At 42.8% G+C, this 25,099-nt stretch overlaps 1 protein-coding gene across 1 annotated transcript in view; it reads right to left on the minus strand.

Moving 5' to 3' along the window:
* Window positions 1-25,099, minus strand: part of SLC2A13 (solute carrier family 2 member 13) — a 195,620-nt gene that overhangs the window by 53,259 nt on the left and 117,262 nt on the right. Inside the window, exon 6 of the mRNA XM_060778395.2 lies at window positions 16,741-16,861. Coding sequence (XP_060634378.2) covers window positions 16,741-16,861 — 121 coding nt within the window. The remainder of the gene's footprint in view (window positions 1-16,740; window positions 16,862-25,099) is intronic.

Genomic DNA, 25,099 nt, shown 5'->3' on the forward strand with positions numbered 1-25,099 from the left:
AAGATAAATGAAGGCACTGGAGTAATAGAACTTTGCTGTAGGCAAAGTGTTGGTTTCGTGCCTTGGATCTTATCACTGCCACTTTTCTTGTTGGGCTTGAGTCCTGGATCTGCAGGTTGCTGCTTTCTTCGTGTACCGACCGGCTTGGATTCTCGGAATTGCGGATTTCTCCTCTCCTTGACTTCGGACTGTTGTTGACGACGTGCTGCCTTTTGGACTTTGAAACTTTCAGCTGGGATTTCTTCGACTCTGGACTGCTTCTGGATGACCGCTTCTCTTCACGGCTCATTGTTTGCTTCTTATCTTGGAACTGTGTGATTTTGGTGTGTTTTGGAAGAACTCGTGTTTAATCCGGATTTTTTGCCAGTTTAATCCGGTTTATTTCCTAAGTTTGTTTTTCAAGCTGCAAATTGCTACAAATTTTTAGTTTTGACCAGAGGCACTGAACCAAGTGTCTCTGAGTCCTGTTTACTTTGCTTTAATAAACTATTGTTTTGGATATACTCCTGTGTCTGGCTCTTTAAGGCATCTGGGTTCCGACAGCCTGTCCATGGCATCACTCTTCTGATAGAAAGATAAAAGCAAGACTTTAAACATTGGTTTTCACAGGCAGGAAGAGACGGACCTGTTATGAACTGTTTGACAACACTTTGGTTTTGTTATCTTCTATTGGAAGCCCCAGAATTTATTCAAGAGTTGCAATAAAATGCAATATTATGTATAACAGCAAAATAAAAATATATTTACTTTCTACCTAGTTGCTCATGTAACAACAGGCTTACATAAGAGTACCCATAACTATGTCTTAGACTTACTTTTTAAAGTAGGAATCAATCAGCTAGAACAAAGTTCGGAAACTATTTAAAAGCCTATTCCAATCCTATTTACAATGAAGTTTCGAGAGCAGGAGAAATACTTTGTAGTCAGAACATTTTGTGCATCTCAGAGCACTAATAGCAAGTGGATTCCTTATAAAAGAATGAGTTACCAATCAATGGTTTCTTGGAATGACTTCTTGGTTGCACAAGCTGTTTGCGCCAAAATATAGGTAAAAGCAATCCATGCTGTAGGATGCAGGTTCAATTAATTCAGGACAAAGGCAAAAGATTGACCATGCTTCTCAGTTTGCTTATTCATGTAATAACACAAGCAGAGTGCTTCAGCCAGCATTCTTTCTTCTTCACCTCATCCTCATCTGCCCAGAAAACAGCACCTTTAGGGCTGTGCATTTGATCTCATTGAAACACCCAACTGCCAATTCTATGCTGAACTAGAAGTGTAAGCCAATTTTATAAAACATAATAAAATATATTGAGTAGAGCTTGGAACTAACTAATTAGAAATAACAAACAACTTACCAATAGCTTGGTGCAATGGGTCTTCAGTATGTGCTGGGGTTTGGTTCCAGAACCCCCAGTGGATAACAAAATCCATTGATGCTCAAGTCCCATTATATACAACGGGAGACCCATGCTGGCTCCTACTGATCACTACACTGTAATCAAAACTCGTGCCAACAGACTTCTGTATCATCTAATACTTTTCCAGGTATTAAAATTAGGTTGACTGATCTGCAGTTTTCGTTTTTGCCTTTTTAAAGCAGAGGGACAATGTTTGTCCTTCTCCTATCCTCTGGCACCTTGCCTTTTCTTCAGGATTTCTCAAAAATTATATTAAGGGGACTTGTATGGCAACAAATTCCTTCAATACTTTTGGATGTGGTTTGGACCTGCAGATCTGAACTTATGTAGGTTAGCTAGGTGATCCCTGACAAACTCCCTATCAATCTTGATTTGCAATCCCGATCTCTTGCCAAGGTCTCTGCAGCTGCATGGAAGTACATAGTTCTTTTTTGCAGGGAAACTGAAGGAAAATCAAAATAGGTATTAAGTAGTTCTGCCTTTTTATTATGATCTGTTAGCATTTTGCTCTTTGCTTCCCTAGCTAGTATCACCTCATTTTGAGCTTTAAATTTCCTTATACTATACTATCACTGGAGGGAAGAATACTAGAGGCAAAGATGAAGTACTTGGCCACATAATGAGAAAACAGGAAAGCTTGGAGAAGACAATGATGCTTGGGAAAAAGGAAATGGGGCTGACCAAGGGCAAGATGGATGGATGCTATCCTTGAAGTGACTGGCTTGACTCGGAAGGAGCTGGGGGTGGTGACGGCTGACAGGGAGCTCTGGTGTGGGCTGCTCCATGAGATCACGAAGAGTTGGAAGTGACTGAATGAATAAAGAACAACAATACTATTTCTTCAACTGTAGGTCACAGGTCTGTACTCTTTCTTGGAGATCTGTCCTTCCATTCTATAAATATATATTGAATTTGATGTGCATTCATATTGTCTTTTTCAGGTATTTCCCAGTTTTCTTCTTCTATGGGATAGTTTGTGAATGTGCTTTTTGTAAGTTATTCATCAATGTCCACCCTTGCTGCGTGTCTTTTTCTTTTAACACGTCAGGCCATGGGATTCTACTCATTAATTCCTTAAACATATTAAAATCAGCTTTCCTGAAACTCAGGGTCCGTGTTTAACTATGGTCTTCCTTGTTTCATTTTGCAATTATGAATTCCAGCTTTACATGGTCACTTCCCATTAAAGTACTGAATGCCTTTGAGTATAGTGCGTGTACACAGAGCACGCGTGACCGCATCGATCATCTGGAGAGGCCCTGCTCTCGCTTCCGCATCCTTTGCAGGCGCGATTGGTGGGGACGAGGGAGAGGGCCTTCTCTGTGGTGGCCCCCCGACTCTGGAACTCACTCCCCAAGGATATCTGACAAGCCCCCACATTGGCAGTCTTTAGGAGGAACCTGAAAATGTAGCTGTTCCAGTGTGCCTTCTCTGAATAAGGAAACAATGCCCTGCTCTGATTATTTATCTGCAATTGTCCTCAGAAGCACTTTACTACCCATTGGGTTGGTCTCCCTACATTATATTTTAAAACCCTCTTGCTTAGATACATCCTACCTCTGTTCACGCCCAGTGTTTATTTAAAAAAAATAATTTATTACATCTGGCCCGGCTATAAGGTTTTAAATTATCTGTGTTATTGTTTATATGTAAGTTATATTAATTGTACTGATTTATTTGCTTTCTGCTTTGTTTTTACTGATTGATATGTTGTTGGGCTTGGCCTCATGTAAGCTGCCCCGAGTTCCCTTGGGGAGATGGTGGCGGGGTATAAATAAAGTATTATTATTATTATTATTATTATTATGACCAACTCCTCCTTATTGCTTCCCTAATTGAATCACCCAAAATGGCTGATTCCCTTGTTCCTTCTTCTATCTTCTATCTTCTGAAACAAGAAATTATCTGCAGGCACATCAGGAATTTGTTGGAGATCCAGAGTTAGCCTCCCAGCAAATATCAACATAATTGAAGTTCCCCATACCACTAATTCCTGCAGCTTTGAGATCTCTGAGAAGTATAGTTGTGGAAATTTACTGTGGAAAATAGAACATAAAGGAAAACAATTCTATATCCCACCCCAACTGCTCTAGGCAACGGGAATGGGGAGGCAAAGAATAATTCCAGGTAGAAAGCGAATAGTTATGGCAATCAAGAGCAACTGCACAGTTATTCTGTCTTTCCTCCATAACAGATTTTGTTTTGAAAGGGAAAACAATTGAAGCAGCAGGAAAACACCACAAGTTACTAAATGAAGACATTCTTGTCCGTACCCCCTGTAGAATCCCATGAATAAGACAGGATGATTACATAATGAAAGCTTTGCTTGGAAGCAGCCAATGACTCCATCTGCCAAGCAGCAAATGTGATTATATGCACAACATTGGCTTAAATGTAGATCCTGTAATTTTGCATAAACAGGGACAGACCTCATCCATTTATTACTAATAGACAAGGAAAGCTGGATATATGACATGCTGTTTTGTAATCTAAAATATATACCCTAATAATAGCTATTACAAAATCTAATTTCTCAAATGCAAACTTGTACCAACGGCATGTCTAAAATTGACCTTTTCTCTAAGTGAAATTAACAAGGTACAGATGCTGCTTGCTCAGTAAGCAGCAGAAATACCCATCCCCACTGTGCATTTTTTGGTCTACTCTGCTAGTCAAGTTCTTGTCTGCATCAAGATACAGATGTAGAATGTGTGTGTGTGTAATGGAAGTGAACATATTTTTGTATGTTTGTGAGTGAGTGAGTATGTATGTATGTATGTATGTATGTCTGTATCTATGTTTGTGGGTGATTTTCAAAGTGACTCCTACTGCCAGAGAGCATTGTGAATCGGGACCAAACTCGGCACACAGACTCAACATGACCAACGGAAAATATTGAAGGAGTGGGGGGTTGACACTGGATTTTGGTAGTTCACTCTGCACCGAGAAAACCCTGTGACTCCCACCAGCAAGAGAGCATCTACATCTGACCAACGATGGATCTTGACCAAACTTGGCACACATATCCAACATAACGAATTTTAAATCTTGGTGGATAAATAGTATCACATAATCCCTAACCTGGGCATCACCAGGTTACTTAAGCTAGTCTATATAAATAAAAATGTAATGTTCGTTTGTGGGATTAACATAACTCAAAAAACACTGGACACAATACACCTATCAGGCCAACGAGTGTCCATCACGTATAAAACATTGACAAACACAGCAGAAGAGACTTTAAAAGAAAAAACAAACAAACAAACAAACAAAACCATTACAACGTATGTGCAAAACCACATATATACACAAACAAACATACACAAATATATATATACACACACATATATGCATATATACACACACAAAACACATATACACAGAAAGGGGGAAGGAAGGAAGAAAGGAACGAGAGAAGGAGGGATAGAAAGAGGGAAAGAAGGAAAGAGAGAAGGAAATAAAAAGTGAAGGAAGGAAAGAGAGAGGGAAGGAAGGAGAGAAGGAACAAAAGAGAGAAAGAGGGAAGGAAGGAAGGAAAAAAGAGAGGAGGAAGGATGGAACCAAAGAGTAAAGGGAGGGAGGAAAGAAACAGGTAGAGAAGGAATAAAGAAAATGGGAAAGAAGGAAAAGAAAAAGAGGGAAGGAAGAAGAGAAAGAAAGGAAAGAAAGAGGGAGGGAAGGTTTGGCCACAGTCGCTCATAAAAACACTGAAAAACACAGTGGAAGAGACTTAAAAAGCAAAAAACAAAAAAACAAAAAAAACAACCCCATTACAACACATGTGCATAACCACATAAATACACATATACACAAATATATAAATACACACATATACACACACAAAACACATATACACAGACTGGGTCACAGCAACGTGTGGCAGGGGACGGCTAGTATATAAATAATAATAATAATAATAATAATAATAATAACAATAATAATAATGAAATAACAACAAATTCAACAGAAAGAGAGTAGGCAGCAATGGAATTCTGTAGACCAAATTCCATCAATCAAGGGAATTAAAAAGTGTGACGGAGCAGATTCTTTTTAATATTTATGTTAATTATCTGAGTCAAAGGCTCATGGGACTTGATACATGTCTACTTGACAGAGAAAATTGAAAGTTTATTACATTTTTACATGTAGATTGATTATACAATTGTATTTTTTTTTAGAACAGGGTGGTCTTACAATGCAGATGGACCTGTGAATAACCTTTTTTAGCAACAATAAATTCATATGATCCTTCTCTTTTTAAGAAAGCAGAAGGTGTTTATGCAAAAAGCTGACTACTTTTGGAAAGTGAGCCCTTGCAATGACTTTGTCAGTATCCAAGAACCCCACCTGTGGTCAATATTTAGTTATCTATGAATTAGTTATCTATGAATATTTAGTTATCTATGTGTGTCATCACACACATCAAGTACATTTTGTGGGATACAGCTATTCAGAAAACAATCTCTTCTACATCAAGGGAAGAAAATCAGCTGTATCCGTTTGTTAAGTCTTTGCAGCTAATGTTGCACCTTTTGAGTTATGATGCGAAACATAAAATGCATAAGAATGCCTTTTTGAAATTTAGTTCTACAGATGTATCCTCTGCTTTCTTCGAAATGACTCTGGAAACAGACCCATAACATGTGCTTGAAAACGATGTAATAATTGCTGTACCTATTATTTGCATCAAACCTGCACTATGAACTCAAATCATTACATAATGTCCTGATCATAGTTCAAACAAAGTTTGGCACATAAAAAGAGCAGTGTCTATAGCAGTCTAGATGACCATTGTGCTCCAGTTTGTCAACTTTACATGCCAAGCCTTAGGAGCCATGATCCAGACTACTTTTTAAATACTCTATCTCACAGGGAAGTATTACTAATATTACTTTAAGATGTAAATCTCAGTTCTGTAAAAAGAAAAAGAGTTCATCTGATAAATGAATAATCTAGCTATCGCCAACGGAAACACTGTAATTTGTGGCTACAAACCTTTTCACTAGCAGGATGGGCCAAATCTCCATAAACGTAATGCCTACTATATCAAAATCAAACAGAAGAATATAGAAATCAGACATGCAAATCAAACTGAAAGATTTGGAAAACTTCTACTTCTTGAGTTCAGTCTTTTTATTCTTGTTGCATATATTTCATACAGCCAGTATGGTGTAGTAGTTTGAATACTGATTACAGTTCGAATCTTTGCCCAGCAATGGAAACCTACTAGGCAGCCTAGTGTAAGTCACTCACTCTCTCTCAGATTCAGAGGGAGACAATGGCAAATGCACTCCAAACATATTTTGCCAAGAAAGCTCCTTAATAAATTCACCATAGGTCTTTCTAACTTAGAAATTACATGGACGTGCACAACAACAAGAAATATATATTTGAAAACCTCATTCTCGTTTGAAGATCCTTGGGTTATCTGTATAAATAAAAATGTAATGTACGTTTGTGGGATGAACATAACTAAAAAACCACTGGACGAATTGCCGGCAAATTTGGCCTCAAGACACCTTCTAACCCAAAGAGTGACCATCACTCAAAAACATTGATCTTGTCATTTGGGAGTTGTAGTAGCTGGGATTTATAGTTCACCTACAATCAAAGAGTCTTTTGAACTCCACCAATGATGGAATTGAACCAAACGTGGCACACAGAACTCCCATGACCAACAGAAAACATTAGAAGGGCTTGGTGGGCATTGACCTTGAGTTTGGAGTTGTAGTTCACCTACATCCAGAGAGCACTGTGGACTCAAACAATGATGGATCTGGACCAAACTTGGCACAAATATTCCATATGCCCAAATATGAACTTGAAATAGACCTTTACATTTGGGTGTTGTAGTTACTGGGATTTATAGTTTACCTACAATCAAAGAGCATTCTGAACCCCACCAACGACAGAATTGGGGCAAACTTCCCACACAGAACCCCCATGACCAACAGAAAATACTTAAGGCCATCCAGTCCAACTCCCTTCACCAGGGCAAGAAAATGTAATCAAAGCCCTCCTGAGAAATAGCCATCCAGCCATAGATGTAGATAGATATAAATGATTCACACACACAGAGATATAGTATCACAGATTTGAAAGGGACCCCTAAAGAAGGACAATTATATGTTGCATGTTCCAGAGTAGACAAACCAGACAATCTCCACATCAACACTGACAAAGAAACAGCAAGAAATCCTGTTTACTCACAAACATAAAGACATTACCTATATTAGAAACCAATGTTTTCTCAGTACTTTATTTTCCAGATCACCAGACTGGGCCACAGCAACGCGTGGCAGGGACAGTTAGTATGGTATAAATCTGGCTTGGATTAATAATATCTTGTCTACCAGTAAGGTCAAGGTCAAGGTTTCCCCTTGACATTTAAGTGTAGTTGTGTCCGACTCTGGGGGTGATGCTCGCCTCCATTTCTAAGCTAGAGCCGGTGATGTCTGTAGACATCTCCTAGGTCATGTGGCCATCATGACTGCATGGAGCGCCATTACCTTCCCACAGAAGTGGTACCTATTGGTCTACTCACATTTGCATGTTTTCGAACAGTTAGATTGACAGGAGCTGGGCGAACAGTAGGAGCTCACACCTCTCCCCGGATTCAAACCATTGACCTTTTGGTTAGCAAATTCAAAAGCTCAGTGGTTTAACCTGCTACGCCATTTGTCTACTAGTACTTGCTTGAATTATGATAGAGAACCAACCATTTTGGAAAAATAATTGCAATAAAAGAGCATTCTAAAATATCAACGTTCTATTATCAGGGTTCTAAAATGGCACCTTCATTCACAATACTGTATAACTAATCTACAACAAATTGTTTTCTGTTTTCTTTTTATTATTATTAGTAAAATGGCAGATGCCTGGACTCTGTGTGTTGAAAGATGTTCTATTATCCCCCGGGGTTCAAAATTACATTAGAAACTTAATGGAGAGGGAAATATGGTAAAGAAAGGTTAAGTGTTAGTGCTCAAGAACAGCCTTTATTGCTCAGTAGTCAATTTCAGGATTTATTATTAGATCATTCTTCAGCTCTAGAGCAGTTACAGCTTCCAACTATAATTTGAACTGCATTATCATTTGAGCAGCACAAAATAGTTTGAATATGTTTATGTACAACACTTCATTTTAGGATTTAGTAGAATTCCGGTTTAATGTATTTGTAAATAAAGTCCTTTCCTGCAGGGCCGTAGCCAGAAAAAAATTTCAGGAGGGGTTGAAATTTTCAGGGGGGGGGGTTGAAATTTTCACGGGGGGGGGGGGGGGTTGAAACCTGCCTCCTAGCTCACGCTGAAGCAAAGAGCACAGCAGGGGGCAGAGCAGCCTTCAATAGCCTGCAGCTCCGCCCTTGTCAACCACCTCCACCAAGTCTGGCCTCCTTAATGAGAGCATTCAACATCCCCTCCCCCCAAACTTGCTTGCTTCACTACTGTTCTGTTGCACGCTGGGCCTGTAAATAATTGTCTTTAGAACAGGATGTGCAACCTTTGCCCAGCGGGAAGCCAGGGGGCCTAAAGAGAAGATCTCAGAGGTTTCCACCACAAACAGTCTTTAGATGGCTTGAGAAGTACAACAAAGTTTTTTATTAATGAACAATCAAACAGAAACTTCTCTTGTCTTCAGTAAAGTTAAGCAAATGATTCCAAGCTTTTAGGCAACTGGTGAATTCCTAATCTTGCCCATGAAGGACAGGCAACTGTCTTCAATAACTTCTTCTTTAAAGGAAAATCCCCGTTTAACTTCTCCCAGGCTGACTGTAATCTAACCCTTACTGATGTGGGCTCCGCTACCAGGTCGAACTGCGTCTCGAACGGCGAGTGGACCTACCAGCAAGGCAATAGATGTTCTCCAGCTGGAGTTCTTTGGTCTTTAGGGCTGTTTTCCTGGAAATTCTTTGGAGACTCTTAAGACCTTTCTTAAGAGCTAGGAGGCAGGTTTCAACCCCCCCCCCCCCCAGAAGGTCTTAAGGGTTGAAGCTTTTGTACAGGGGAACCTTGTACACATCCTATATATAAGCTTACCTTGCTGAGACTAACTAAAAATGGCTCCCTTCCCTTCCCAATTGCCCTGAGCAAGGGGCGGGACCAAAACTTAACGATGATGGACAGGTGACTTGCCCTATGACTGCAACCAAAGAAGCCACCTATCTGCAGAGTCCCTGAAACCTAGGACTGCAAGCAAACATTTAATACAAAGCAAATAAAGTTGGAGCTCCTGGTACAGCTGTACCAGAACAACTACATCGGCTATTGCTGCAAGTAATGACAGTGTGAATAAATTGCTAATATTTGCTTGAGATAGTGCTTGCAGTTCTGGAGGGACTCTTGATTTTTTGCATCTCATAGACTTAGCAGCATGGGGATTGGGTTAACCAGTTAAAATTCATGAGTAAACCAGGTTTTTAAAAAAAATCTGAAACATTTGGGGGGGGGGGTTGAACCCCTAACCCCCCCCCCTCGCTACGGGCCTGCTTTCCTGGATCTAACACACCCCAAGGGTGCCCCAACCCTTGCCAATATAAGGAAGTCTTAATTTCAAAAAGATCTGAAGGGGGCATAATGGAAGATAGCCCTCCAGGGCCTTGCGGGGACACCCCCCCGCCCAAATAGGTACCTATCCATGACTTTATATATATTCATTGTCCACTATCAAATTTCAAAATTTACCAGTCTAAATTTTAAATTTTACTAATAAAAATGAAATTCAAGTATATTCCATTAACCTGAATTAACAAACGATGATACAAATAGGAGAAAGAAAACATTTTTTCTCCTCCTCAAGCTGCCTCCCTTCCAGCAGAGCCTCACTTGTAAAGTTGCTCCGAAGTAAAGCAGTTTTACGTGGCCAAAAGCTTCAGCCAGAATAAGACACCCAGCCATTAGATCAACAGTAGGGGGTTATTAGCCCAATCTAACCGCTTTGACCTGCTTGTGCAGAGGTTGACCAGGCTGTCCCAAATCAGAAGTGAGCTGGTGTAGACTGGGTTGTCCATTTATGTTTCTGAGAAACAAGAGAGGAGTATAAGGCTCTTGTCCTCTTCCCACTGCTGCCACCATTCTACCTGCTCATCCCCAGCTCTCCCCTCATCCTTTCTCCTTATCCTGCTCTTCCATATACCCCAGTGGTTCTCAACCTGGGGTCCCCAAATGTTTTTGGTCTTCAACTCCCAGAAATCCTAACAGCTGGTAACGGGCTGGGATTTCTGGGAGTTGTAGGCCAAAAACATCTGGGGACCCCAGGTTGAGAACCACTGATCTACCCCATCTACACCACCTCCTCACTATTCTGTGTATGGGAAAGAATGAACTGCCTCTTCATGGTTTGGGAGAAGCTGAATTGCCTTTTGATGTGTCTTTACCCAACCTGCAGCTAGACAAGATCTTTCAAAATCCTCCAAGCCCTCCCATGAGAAGAAATTCTTTGATTACCCAATTCTTCCTCAACATATACTAAACCTCAAGACATATACGCATATATGGATGGAACAGGGGAGTCATCCTACAGAAGTACGAGTGGGTGGTAAGAATGATAGGAAAGCAAGAGAGGCTATGAGTTGATATGCGTACATATGCATGCATGGAGGGAAGGTGGAGGAGGGTAAACGTTGTGGTAACGTGACCTAAAATAATCTGACACAGTGAACATGTGGACATGCCAGAAACACGGGTGGGGAAAATTGTAGCTTTCAAGACCAATTAGAGTTTGGATTGAAGTGAAGAGAGTGAAGAGTAAAGAGAGAGGGGGCCAGGGGACACTTCCATCTTGTCTCCTTTGCTATGTTAATAATATAATATAATGTAATATAATATATTGTATATACATATAATATTTATAATATAATACTACTAATAATATGATATTATAATTATATATTTATATTACTTGTAATATTGCTAATAATCTATATAAATAAAAATGTAATGTTCAATCCCCGTAGAGATTATAATGTAATTATAATTACAATTATAATGTACATTATAATTACATTACAATTACATTACAATTATAATGTAATGTTCGTTTGTGGTATTCACAGAACTCAGAAACTACTGGACAAATTGACACCAAATTTGGACACAAGACCCCTAACAACCCAATGTATGTCCTTCACCCAAAAAATTGATTTTGTCATTTGGGAGTTGTAGTTGCTGGGATTTATAGTACACCTACAATCAAAGAGCATTCTGAACTCCACCAATGATGGGATTGAACCAATCTTGGGAAACAGAACTCCCATGACCATCAAAAATACTATAGAAGGGTTTGGTGGGTTTTTACCTTGCGTTTGGGAGTTGTAGTTCACCTACATCCAGAGAGCACTTTGCACTCAAACAATGATAGATACAGACCAAACTTGGCACAAACATTCCATCTGTCCAACTATGAACACAATGGAGTTTGGGGGAAACAGACCCTGACATTTGGGAGTTGTAGTTACTGGGATTTATAGTTCACCTACAATCAAAGAGCATACTGAACCCCATCAACGACAAAATTGGGGTAAGCTTCCCACACAGAACCACCATACTTAAGGCCATCCAGTCCAACTCCATTCACCAGGGCAAGAAAACATAATCCAAACCCTCTGACAAAGAGCCATCCAGCCCTAGATATAGATTGATATATATGATTCACACACGCACAGATATAGTATCATAGATTTGAAAGGGACCCCTAAAGAAGGGCAATTATATGTTGCATGTTCCAGAGGAGGCAAACCAGACAATCTCTACATCCATACTGACAAAGAAACAAGGAATACTGTTTACCCAGAAGCATAAAGGAATTGCATATATTAGAAACCATTACTTTATTTTCCAGATCACCAGATTGGGCCACAGCAACACGTGGCAGGGGATAGCTAGTATTACAATATAACAGTATAGTACAATATAGTAATATACAATACTGATACTGTACTATGCTAATAATATAATATATTGTCTGTGTGTGTGTGTGTGTGTGTGTGTGTATACACCGTATTTTTCGGCACATAAGACAAGAAAATATGGGATATCTTGTAAGCTACTCTGAGTGCCCTTCAGGGTGAGAAGGGTGGCATATAAATGTTGCAAATAAATAAATAAATAAATAAATAAATAAGGGTGCATGTGGCCTGAACAGGGTTAAATCAGGGCAGGTTACTGTGCACTGGGACTGTAATATTGTGCTCATTAGGTTTCAGCCTTAAGGAAAATGTAAGGTCCTAGTGGATATAATTCTGTGGTCTCTCAAATCCTTTCTCACACACAGTTGGTGGGCATACGGTTGCCTGGACCATCTGTGAAATCAGTGCATGTAAGTCAGTTGCGAAGCTTCTGTATGAGGGAATAAACTGGCCAATAAATACACTTCTGAATACAAACATATCAGATTGGCACAGGAGGGAAGCCAAGGACAGTGAACAGCTTCTAACACAGGGAAAGGAATGTTAGAACAACCCATCTGGCTAACAGCCTCAACTGAACTGTAATTTTGTTGCTCATCACAAGCAAAGGCATGCACTATTCTACTCCTATCTTTAAAATACTATAATGTGTCTTCAGTTCAGTCAGTCATGGGGAGTGCGATGACTAACTCTGGGAAGTTAATTTTGCAAAGATGAGTCAGTCATTGATGAAATCTGTAATATGTGTGCTAGGGCAACACTTTGCCTTCTTTAACTCACTTTAGCTCTATTTCCTGTTATGGAACTTAGCTGGCAAATAAGCTGCATAATATGATGGCCTTAGAAACCAATGTATGCCTGCAACTATGTCTTGTGGTCAGTGGATTTTATACATTAGTATAGTTTTATACATTATGAAGCACTGTCCTTTTTGTTTTGTTGTTCTGAATTCACTTCCCAATTTCATAAGCAGCCACACTGTGTCTTATTTGATTTTAGTTAATAGATTATCTATCGTACTCTCAAGGAATGCATAGCTTAATAGAGAAACCATTAAAAAGCCACTATGGAGATAGCTAGACCTTCCTCACCTAGTTTCTCCATGGCTATAGGGGCTTCACACACACCCCCCCACTGAAATTCTCATGGTGGTCCGCGAGAAGGCCTTACTGATTCATTATTTAAACTGTTATGTTTATTAATATCATGATCTGATCACCGTTCTCAATATATGCCATATGTATGGGGGTATTGGGGTAACGATACAAAAGGTTTGCTAGGATAGACCGTCTTTCACCCAGACTGAGCCCCCCCCCCCCGAATCATATTCAGCCCCCCACCCCACCCCCCCACCCCCCGAATCAAAATCCTGGCCTACGGGCCTGATACCACATATACATTTTCTAAAGCACAACTCCTCAGTTACATTAAGTTAAGTTGTTTTTGCCCTGCTTTTCATCTGAAGTGCTCAAGGCCACTAGCAAGATAAATCAAGAAATGACATAGTGATTTTGTTTTATTGTTTTAATTAATGCTATATGTACTGGTTTTAATTACTGTTTTTGTATTTGATTGTGTTTATATTATTGTAATTGTGATGTAGTGGCCTTGCACCGTTACTAATGTAAGCTGTCCTGAGTCCCCCTTCGGGGGTAGAGAAGAGACAGGGTACAAATACCAGAAATAATAATAATAATAATAATAATAATTTAGAATTTAACATTAAAACACTCAAGCAGAAGCAGAAAACAACACAGAAAAATTATAGACCATTAAAAACACAAGAACCTAAATCCAACTACAGAAGACCTATTCAACCATTGCTGATTCATAAGCCTCCATTTACATAAATCCCGTTGATTTAAGGAATCATACTTCAGTTTGAACTACCAACAGAATTTAGGACACATTCATAAAGATAGCAATGCACAGCTGATAAACCTTATTGATAAAACTTTCCTTTTAAAGAGAAGGGAAGGTTGATAAAACCTTCCCTTGATGAAATAAAGTTTATCAGCACTGTGTTCCTATGAAGTATTAACCATTATAATATTATAACATTGTATTTTCACCAGTCCTTTTCTACTCAGGACTACCCCTGAAATTATATATCGCAAATGGCATATGGTAATCTTATTTCTATCCTGTGGAGAACTGCCAGCTTGATACTATTCAGAAAGGCCATTGGTTATAACCTCCTCCAACTTCATTTGTCAAGAGGAAGTCCTAACCAAAATAATACCCTACACATTGCTAGACAGAAGATGCTAATGGAAGCAATTTCCAGAATGCCTGCCAATGTTATAAGGTATCAGGTTCAATTTCTCCACTAATTTACACCATAATTGGAACCTATTTCTCATTAATTTACAAACTATGTTTCAAGCTAAGTTTCCATATCAAGCTGTACCTCTACTTCAACACACTTTATTGTCTACAACTTGCCCTTCAAATATCCTACACTTGAAGGGAAGATATGTATTAAAATTGCTTTTGTACGTTGTAAAAGCAATTCTGTTCTTATCAGCTGGAGTTAGATCCATTTTCAATCTTGTCCTAGTAATATAGGAGAAATCACACAGTAGTGGAGAAGATATATAGTCAATCAACCTACTAATGAGAAAGTTGCACTAAACTACCATTTGAGAAATTTCACAAAGTCCTGCGAAACGAATTCATAAAAATAAAGGACACTCAATATATGGCAACATATCACTCTGGCAGCCTGTTTGCAAATGAGAGTGTTTACTGGTATTCTCATTTTACTTACTACTATAGTTAGGGTTGAATGAAGAAAACATGCCCAACATATGAAATGAGTCATTTGTTTGGGCTTTGGGATATTATAGAATGAGCTAAAATATTCCAAGGAGAAACATCACGTTTGCAGCTAAATAAATTATTGCTCTCAGTGCCACTTACCTTGGCATCCACAAAAACAAAACAAAACAACTTGAAAGCTTCCTATTGTGATTAAAGATCTCTACTTCAATGACATTTTAAATATCTATTCTGTACTTTGACTCTAAAAACATGCAATTTGGCCAGGAATTATGCTAAGAAAAAGCTTAATCAATAAGGCAGGAAAGCCATTAAAATTTCACGCAGGAGTGATCACCAACCTCTGGCTTGTAAGTCTAGGACCTTCAAACTATGCAAATACTTTCTTTTCAAACTATGCCTAACTCTTAATGTAACCATTTCACACATCCTAGAATGAAAACAAGGAAAATGTCAATGCCCAAGGCACTGCCAACACAGGTAAATATCTTGGAATGAGGAACTTGCACTCCAAATGTACACGCAGTACTCTTTTGCATTCTGCACATTCCCACAAAACGTTTACATCAGGGAAATCAAATTCTACTCTCTTCCATTCTGTTGCACCATCCTTCCTTAGACCCTAAAGGGAGGGGATACCCATCCTCGAAAATAAAGATTTTTAAAATTGTGAGTAGCTAGTCTGCCTAATCAGTTCAAGCTCAGTAGCCAAAGCTTGATATTTCTAAGTTAGTTGTGTATCTAGCTGAACACCCTTTTTGTGGTTCTAGCCAATCCCCACAACAGGGGCTGGAAAACCATGATCCTCCATATGAAATCCCTCACTAGCAGCCAAGCTGACTGGGGCTGAAGCTAGTTTTTCCAACTGAACTCTGCAAGAAGGAATCATGGAGAAGACTGTACTTTATCTATAATGATGATGATGATTATTATTATGATTATTTATTTATACCCCACTTTTCTCCCTCGTAGGACCTAATCATACAAACAACAAACCGAATACATCAATAATAAATATGGCTTCTCTGTATTAGTACAGTGGTAAGGAAATTTGGTCCTCCAAATGTTTTAATTCAAAACTTTCCTATACTGGGCAGCATACTTGAAGTTGATGCCTGAAGCATTTGGAGGGCCAGAGGTTTCTCATTTCTGAATTACTGATTTAGATGAGTTTGTGTTATATTTTATGACAGAAAAAAGGCCACATATAATTGGGATCAGTTAAAATATAGCTCAATGGCACATCCAGCTCCAATGGAACAAAGAAGATACACTGAAATAACTAAGCTGTTTATAGACTGGGTTATTCCTGGTTTTTTGGGCTGTATGGCTATGTTCTAGAAGCATTCTCTCCTGACGTTTCACCTGCATCTATGGCAAGCATCCTCACAACCTCTGAGGATGCCTGTCATAGATGTAGGCAGAATGACAGGAGAGAATGCTTCTAGAACATGGCCATACAGCCCGAAAAACCAACAACAATCCAGTGATTCCGGCTATGAAAGCCTTCGACAATACATTGTTTATAGACTGTTTTGAGCAAAATGCTCTGGACTGAAGAACTGTATGATGCACAAAATGGGGGTGTGGGGGCAGATAACCATCTGACATCCTTAAGAAATCATGTCAACTTACCTATATTTTGTGCAGGTAGAGTTTTGACTTGAAGGGCCTTCGGGTTTAAGGGTGACTTGTGGTGAAACCTGAGCTGACACCAAAAATCCCAAAGCCAGAATAACAAGTGCAACAGTAGTGCCTACAAAACCAAAAACAAAGCATCAGAATACAGAATTTCAGCAATGCAGATGACTGTTTATTTCCTAGAAGAAGAAAAATTACAAGGTCCATTTAACAAAGTTAGAGTGACTTTGCCCACTGCATTAACAATTTCCAAAGGAGGCACATAACTCCTTAGTAAACACATCCAGGAAAAAATCTACATAGCAATTCACGGATGGGGAGGGAATGCATGGTTGCATCCAATGATGGCTAGTCACTTGTCCAGGATGTGGCGGATACTCCATTCATAGGGTATCTAAGGGGCTGTAAATTCATGGATTGTCAACTGAAGGTATCCTGGGGTTTGGGGGTTATAAAAGGGAGCTTAGTGTTCTCAGGAATACTGACATTAAATCAAACTGGCAGCAGCCCTCCCTCCCATCCCTGAAGCATGCTGTAGCATGTTGAAGTGATACGAAGTCTATTACATTTAGTTTTAGATCCAGCCCCCCAGTGAGTTCTGATGACTCAAATCAGTCAAGTAACACTCCACCAGAGCTTGGAATATGCTGCAAATTCAACACCGTACTTTACAATTATTATCCCTCCCTTGTTTGCTTGAACTCCCCCCCCCCTCTCTCTTTCATGTGCATTCAGATTGCAAGCTTGATTGACGGCAGAGACTGTAGTATTTATACTTGTTTCTAAGCTCCTTTAGGGTCCTTTCTGTCTGAAGAGCAGTTTATAAATATTTTACAATAAACTACCATGCATACTCGAGTATAAACCAAGTTTTTCAACCCTTTTGTAGGCTGAAAAAGCCCCCCTCGGCTTATACTCAAGACAAGGTTATTTATTATTTTATTCTGTTGTTATTATTATTACAGATATTATTTTACTCTATTATTATTATATTCTATTTTACTCTATTATTACTATTGTTTTATATATATACTGTTGTTATTACATTTCCATTATTTTACTCTGTTATTACTATTATTACAGTTATTATTTTACTCTATTACTATTACATATACTATTTTACTCTCTTATTATTACTGTTATTGTTCTGGTATGGCTGTACCAGGAGCTCCAATTTTGTTTGCTTTGTATTAAATGTTTGCTTGCAGCCCAAGGTTCCTGGAATTCTGCAGATAGGTGGCTTCCTTTGGTTGCAGTCATAGGGCAAGTCACCTGTCCATCATCGTTAAGTTTTGGTTCCGCCCCTTGCTCCAGGCAATTGGGAAGGGAAGGGAGCCATTTTTAGTTAGTCTCAGCAAGGAAAGCTAATGTACAGGACGTGCGCAAGCTTCCCCTGTACAAAAGCTTCAACCCTTAAGACCTTCCGGGGGAGAAAAGTCTTAAGAGCATCCAAAGATTTCCAGGGAAACAGCCCTAAAGACCAAAGAACTCCAGCTGGAGAATATCTAAGCCTTTACTGGTAGGTCCACTCGGTGCTTCGAGACGCAGTTCGACCCACATCAGTAAGGGTTAGATTACAGTCAGCCTGGGAGAAGTTAAAAAAGGGATTTTCCTTTAAAGTAAATAAGAAGTTATTGAAGGCAGTTGCCTGTCCTTCGTGGGCAAGTTTAGGAAGCTACCAGTTGCATAAAAGCCTGGAATCATTTGTTTAACTTTACTGAAGACAAGAGAAGTTTCTGTTTGATTGTTCATTAATAAAGAACTTTGTTATACTTCACAAGCCATCTAAAGATCATTTGTGGTGGAAAACCTCTGAGAACTTCTCTTTGGGCCCCCTGGCTTCCTGCTGGGGAAAGGTTGCACGCCCTGTTCTAAAGGAAATTCTTTACAGGCCCAGCACACGACAGAACAGTTATCACATTTCCATTATTTTACTCTATTATTATTATTATTATTATTATTACTATTATTATTATTAAATTATTTTACTCTCTTTATTATTATTGGAAGGATACGTAAGCACATTTACATTGAAGAGGGTTAGAACAATGGACAATCTTATATTAAATTACAGTTTTATGTAAAGATTCAAAAACATTTAACCTACTGATGCCTCAATTTGTGTCATTTCACTGATATCTATTTTTATTTTGAAATTTACCGATAGGTGCTGCATTTCCCGTCCTCGGCTTATACTTAAGCCAATTCGTTTTTCCAGGTTTTTTTGTGATAAAATTAGCTGCCTCAGAATTATCTTCCGGTTCCGGTCATGGCGGTCAGCAGCAAAACGCTGAGCTGCGCCGCTTGATTAACCCAATCGAGAGGAATCCGGTCGACCCTCCCCCCCCCCCCCCGACCATCTCTAACTGAGGAAAAAGAGACCTAAACCTCACGGGTCTTGAGGAGGCCCGAGTGTGCTGGGGGAGTGAGGAGCCAAGGAGAAGGAACTGAGAAGGCAGAGGAAGACAAGGGAGTGCCGCCATTCCAACGCGGCCGGCTTCCTCCCTCCCTTAACGAGAGCATAGCCCCAAACCTCACCTGGTGAATGCCGGAGCTTCACTCGGGGCTCTGTGGGGGGTCGAGCCGCTGCCCGTGCTGCCGCCGGGGCCGCCTGGAAGGTGGTGCTGCGGCGTCCGCCGCCCCCGCGGGACTGCTCCGTCGCCGTTGCGGCCTTGCTGCTGGGGCCCAAGGTGGAGCGCGGGGAGGGGAGAGAGAGTGCCGAGGCCGCCTCCATCAGCCTCCACCAGCGGCCGGACGGGAGCGTGCCCTCTCGGCGGCCAGACCACTCTTCGCAGCCGCCGAGGCCGCCGGGGCCGCCTGGGAGGTGGGGCTGCTGTATCCGCCGCCTCCGCAAAGACCATGCCGCCACCATCTGCGGCCTTATCCCTAGGGCAGCTGACGGAGCCCAGAAGGGAGCGTGGAGAGGAGAGGTAGAGCGCCGAGGCCGCCTCCATCTGCGGCCTTGCTGGAGCGCTCCCTCTCAGAGGCCGAACCACCCGTTGGGAGCCGCTGCCTGTCCTGCCGTTGGGGCCGCCTAGGAGGTGGGGCTGCTGCTCCACCGCCTCCATTGCGGCCTTGTGTTTGGGTCAGCTGCCGGAGCCAAAAGGTGGAACGCGGAGAGGTAGAGCGCTGAGGCCGCCTCCATCTACGGCCTCACTGGAGCGTTCCCTTTTGGAAGTCAAGCCACCCGGGGCCTTTGCCGCCCTGATCATCTGAACCGTCTCTGGACGCTGCTGAGGCCCCTTCCCCTCCACGGAGTGCTACGGCTTAGCCGTCTGGCCCAACGCTGCTGCTGTTTACCATCGGGGCCTACCATCTGCGAGGGCTGTGTGCGGGCCACTGCATTTTACCATCGGGGCCTACCATCTGCGAGGGCTGTTTGCGGGCCCTGGCTACCTGGGCCTTCACCTTCTTTTACCACCTCGGGCCCAACACCTTCTTTTACCACCTGGGGCCCAACACCGGAAAAGGAGACGGAGGAGACACACCGCGGAGGACGCGCAGCGGCCGCCATCTTGCTGTGCGGTTTGGTTCCTTGCCGTGTGGTTTCATGTGGCCCAACCATCTGGGCTTGTTCGTCCCCCTCTGCTGCTGGGCCAACTAGGCTTCTTCACCTTTGCCTATTCTGCCCGGGCCCTACTGTCATTCCATCTGACCCTCACCACCGGCCAAGTGACGGCCCTCTCTCTCTTTCAACCTTCACTGTGCTGCTGGGTAGCCTACTGTGTAGATCATTGCAGACCATTGTGTTGATCAATTTTGTGCAGACTGACTTGTATCTGAGCTGACCGCCACCGTGTCGACCACCTCCGGAAGACTATCCGCTAACTTACATCAAACGTCTGTAGTTTACATCTGAATCATAGCACTTTACTAACTGCCAGTCTCCTGACCACTGTGTACATTTTGCGAACATTGCACGGTATAGTTCCGTCCTACCTCTGCTGCTAAGGTGGCAATAAGAGCACAATACAGCGCTTAGTGGCGCCTGTTTCGTAGCCAACTGTTTGCACTTTACCAACTGTTTGCACTTTACCCCTCCCCAATTCCTCCTGCCGCACTTTAGTAGTATAGAGGGCCAATTATTTTTCTGTTGAGGCTGTTGCACTTTAATATCTTGTTGCACTTCAAAAACCTTGCACCTTAAGAACTACCCTGTAGCCGCGGGATTTACATTGCACTTTAAGACTCTAGTATTCCAGGGACCATCCTATTTCGCGGCTGAACGCCTGCCTCCTGTACCCATCATCTACCGAAGGGTTCATTTCCATCCATGTGGTCCTCCACCCTCCTATGCTTACTGTCACTGATACTATTATCTGGTGGAAGGGGCAGGGGAGGAAGTGGGCTGGAGCCTGTGGGGAACAATGAGGGGGGGAGAGGGGATGAAGAAGGCCAATACAATTGGCAAGATAAAACGCTAACATCCCAAACAGCTGGTGAAATTGTGACTAAGACCTTAGCCAGGAATGGCGGCATGGAGGAGGGGAGGTGTTCCACGAGCCGAGGGGCCCCCATAGAGGTCGTGGTGGGAAGGAGGAGATGCGGGAAAAGGAGACCTCAAATTCGGCCTAATTCGGACCACTTATCCATAATAAAAATTCCAAATCGGTCTCCTAAGGTAAATTGGTGTAACCAGGTGAGCGGACCCTCCGGACTGAAGGTGGTGCTGTTGAACGCCAGATCTGTCAACGTTAAAACGACCTGGATCCAGGACTTAATCCTGGACGAACGGGCAGATCTGGCGTGCATCACGGAGACCTGGTTGGATGAAGCTGGAGGAGTAAATCTGACCCAGCTCTGTCCTCCGGGTTTCTCCGTGCAGCACCAACCGAGATCCGGAGGGCGGGGAGGCGGGGTCGCAGTGGTCTATAGGGATTCCATCCATCTGACCAGGTGCCCCATCCCGCAGACCGCAAATTTTGAAAGCGTCTACCTGAGGGTGGGTGACCGGGACAGTATAGGGATTCTGGTAGTGTACCGTCCACCTCGCTGCACTACAGTCTCCCTACCTGAGCTAGCGGGGGTGGTCTCGAGCCTGGCGCTGAAGTCTCAACGGCTCCTTGTGCTGGGAGACTTCAACGTCCATGCCGAGGCGACCCTCACAGGCGCGGCTCAGGACTTCATGTCTGCCATGGCAACCATGGGGCTGTCCCAACAAATATCTGGCCCCACCCACTGTGCTGGACACACATTGGATTTGGTTTTCTGCCAGGGATGGGAACAGGGTGGCGGTGTGGAGGAGTTGTCCATCTCTCCGTTGCCATGGACCGACCACTTCCTGATCAGATTTAGGCTCACTGCGCCCCCTAACCTCTGCAAAGGTGGAGGACCCATTAAGATGGTCCGCCCCAGGAGACTGATGGATCCGAATGGTTTCCTGACGGCTCTTGGGGATTTTCCCGCCACCTCGGTAGGTGACCATGTCGAAGCCTTGGTGGCTCTCTGGAATGGGGAGATGACCAGGGCTATTGACATGATTGCTCCAGAACGTCCCCTCTCAAGTAGCCGAGCTAAACCAGCCCCTTGGTTTACTGAGGAGCTGGCAGCTATGAAGCGAAGGAAGAGGGAACTAGAGAGCGTGTGGCGTTCGGAACCGAGCGAGTCAAACCGAGCACGGTTTGTGTCCTTTCTTAGGGCATATGCCGCGGCAATAAAGACCGCAAAGAAAACTTTCTTTGCGGCCACTATTGCGTCTGCAAAGAACCGTCCGGCGGAGTTGTTTCGGATTGTCAGAGGTCTTTTAACTCCCGCCACTGCAGGTGGGAGCCCTGACAATTCGGTCACGCGCTGTGAAGCATTTGCTCGGTTCTTTGCAGACAAAGTCACCTTGATCCGTTCTGGGCTGGACGCCGCGTTAGATGCAGACTCTGTGGATGTAACGAGAGCACCTGCTTGTCCTATTTTGTTGGATTCTTTTCAGTTTGTGAAACCCGAGGATGTGGACAAGATACTTGGAGGAATGAGGCCCACCACGTCCATCCTAGACCCCTGCCCATCCTGGCTTCTGAGAGAGGCCAGAGGGGGATTGGCTGAGTGGGTAACAGTGGTGGTGAATGCCTCCCTCCGGGAAGGCAAGATTCCAGCGAGCCTAAAACAGGCTATTATAAAGCCGCTGTTGAAGAAGCCATCACTGGACCCCACTAAATTGGACAACTTTCGGCCTGTTTCCAATCTCCCCTTCTTGGGCAAAGTCATGGAAAGCGTGGTGGCCTCACAACTCCAGGTATTCTTGAGAGACACGGATTATCTGGATCCGGCACAGTCTGGTTTCAGACCGGGGCATGGTACCGAGACGGTCTTGGTCGCCTTAGTGGATGATCTGCGCCGGGAGCTAGACGGGGGAGTGTGTCCCTGTTGGTGCTCCTGGACCTCTCAGCGGCCTTCGATACCGTCGACCACGGTATCCTTCTGGGGCGCCTTGCGGAAATGGGTCTTGGGGGCATTGCTTTGCAGTGGCTCCGGTCATTTCTGGAGGGTCGCACCCAGAAGGTGTTATTGGGGGACTCCTGTTCCGCACCACAACCTTTGACTTGTGGGGTGCCACAGGGTTCCATACTGTCCCCCATGCTGTTTAATATCTACATGAAGCCGCTGGGTGAGATCATCCGGAGTTTCGGGGTGCGGTGTCAACTGTACGCAGATGATGTCCAACTCTGTCACTCCTTCCCACCTGCTACTAAGGAGGCTGTCGAGGTCCTGAACCGGTGCCTGGCCGCTGTAACGGTCTGGATGAGGGCGAACAAACTGAAACTAAATCCAGACAAGACAGAGGTACTCCTGGTCAGTCGCAAGGCCGAACAGGATATAGGGTTACAGCCTGTGCTGGACGGGGTCGCACTCCCCTTGAAGGCGCAGGTTCGCAACTTGGGTGTGACCCTGGACTCATCGTTGAGCCTGGACCCCCAGGTTTCAGCGGTGACCAGGGGAGCATTTGCACAGCTTAGGCTCGTGCGCCAGCTGCACCCGTATCTCGGGAAGTCTGACTTGGCCACGGTGGTACACGCTCTTGTCACATCCCACCTGGATTACTGCAACGCTCTCTACGTGGGGCTGCCCTTGAAGACGGCCCGGAAGCTTCAGCTGGTTCAGCGCGCGGCAGCCATGTTACTAACTGGAGCGGGTGGCAGGGAGCACACAACGCCCTTGTTGTCCCAGCTCCACTGGCTGCCAATTTGCTACCGGACCCAATTCAAGGTGCTGGTTCTGGCCTACAAAGCCCTAAACGGTTCCGGCCCAAAATACCTTTCTAACCGCATCTTGGCCTACAAGCCCACGAGGACCTTGAGATCGTCTGGGGAGGCCCTTCTCTCGATCCCGCCTGCATCACAGGCACGGCTGGCGGGGACGAGGGAGAGGGCCTTCTCGGTGGTGGCCCCCCGGCTGTGGAACACTCTCCCGGCACACATTAGACAGGCGCCCTCCCTTATGTCCTTTCGAAAAAGCCTTAAGACCTGGCTGTTCGAGAGGGCATTTAATTAAGTGCTAAGCAACAAACAATATGGTAATGAGAACTGGAATGGTACAAGGAAGATGAGACTGGCTATGATTCCACTGAGAGACGAAGCGGATTTTTGTGTAGTCTGTATTTGTTGTATAGTTATATGTTGTTGATACTGGCCTTTTTGTAATTGTCTTTTTATGTGTACTGTACACCGCCATGAGTCACCCGTACGGGCTGAGAATGGCGGTTAATAAGTGCATCAAATAAATAAATAAATAAATATATTCGGGTCTGCTTATTCTCGAGTATATACAGTAATTGGTAAAATATTATTTCTAAAATGTATAAGTTTAATTACTATCATTTCACTTCTTAAATGGTTTGCAAAACAAAGCAAACACATTGCCAGCAATCGAAGGAAAACAATCAATGAAAGCAAGGCAGAAGCCCAAATAATTATATATGCCTCTATCAAAAAGTGAACACATTACAGTATTTTCACTGTAGAAGCAAACGAGACTGGGGAATAAATTGACCAGCTATCTAAACTATTAATATGGTTTGGGACCTGGTCACATGACTGAAACCCAGAATTGAGATCCAATACGTAGAGATTATTTGAATAGAAACCGTATTAGGAAGTTGATGTCTTCTTTTTCCATCTAATTCCAAAAATTCCAAGAAAGCATTTTAATAAATTCTAGTTTAACATTCTAGTTTTATCTTATCCACCTCTATGTTTCACACCTGATCAAACAACTGAACATACAGCTTCCACTTTAATACCCAAGGCTCTGCATCACACTGGCCTCGTTCATTAGGTTTAAGATGCCTTTTGTATTTTGCAAAAGGTAGTTTAACTCTTGTCAAATTTCCACATTTAAACGAATGTACACAACTTTACCAGTC

Source organism: Anolis sagrei, chromosome 5 (assembly GCF_037176765.1).
Source record: "Anolis sagrei isolate rAnoSag1 chromosome 5, rAnoSag1.mat, whole genome shotgun sequence".
In the NCBI taxonomy this organism is placed as follows: domain Eukaryota; kingdom Metazoa; phylum Chordata; class Lepidosauria; order Squamata; family Dactyloidae; genus Anolis; species Anolis sagrei.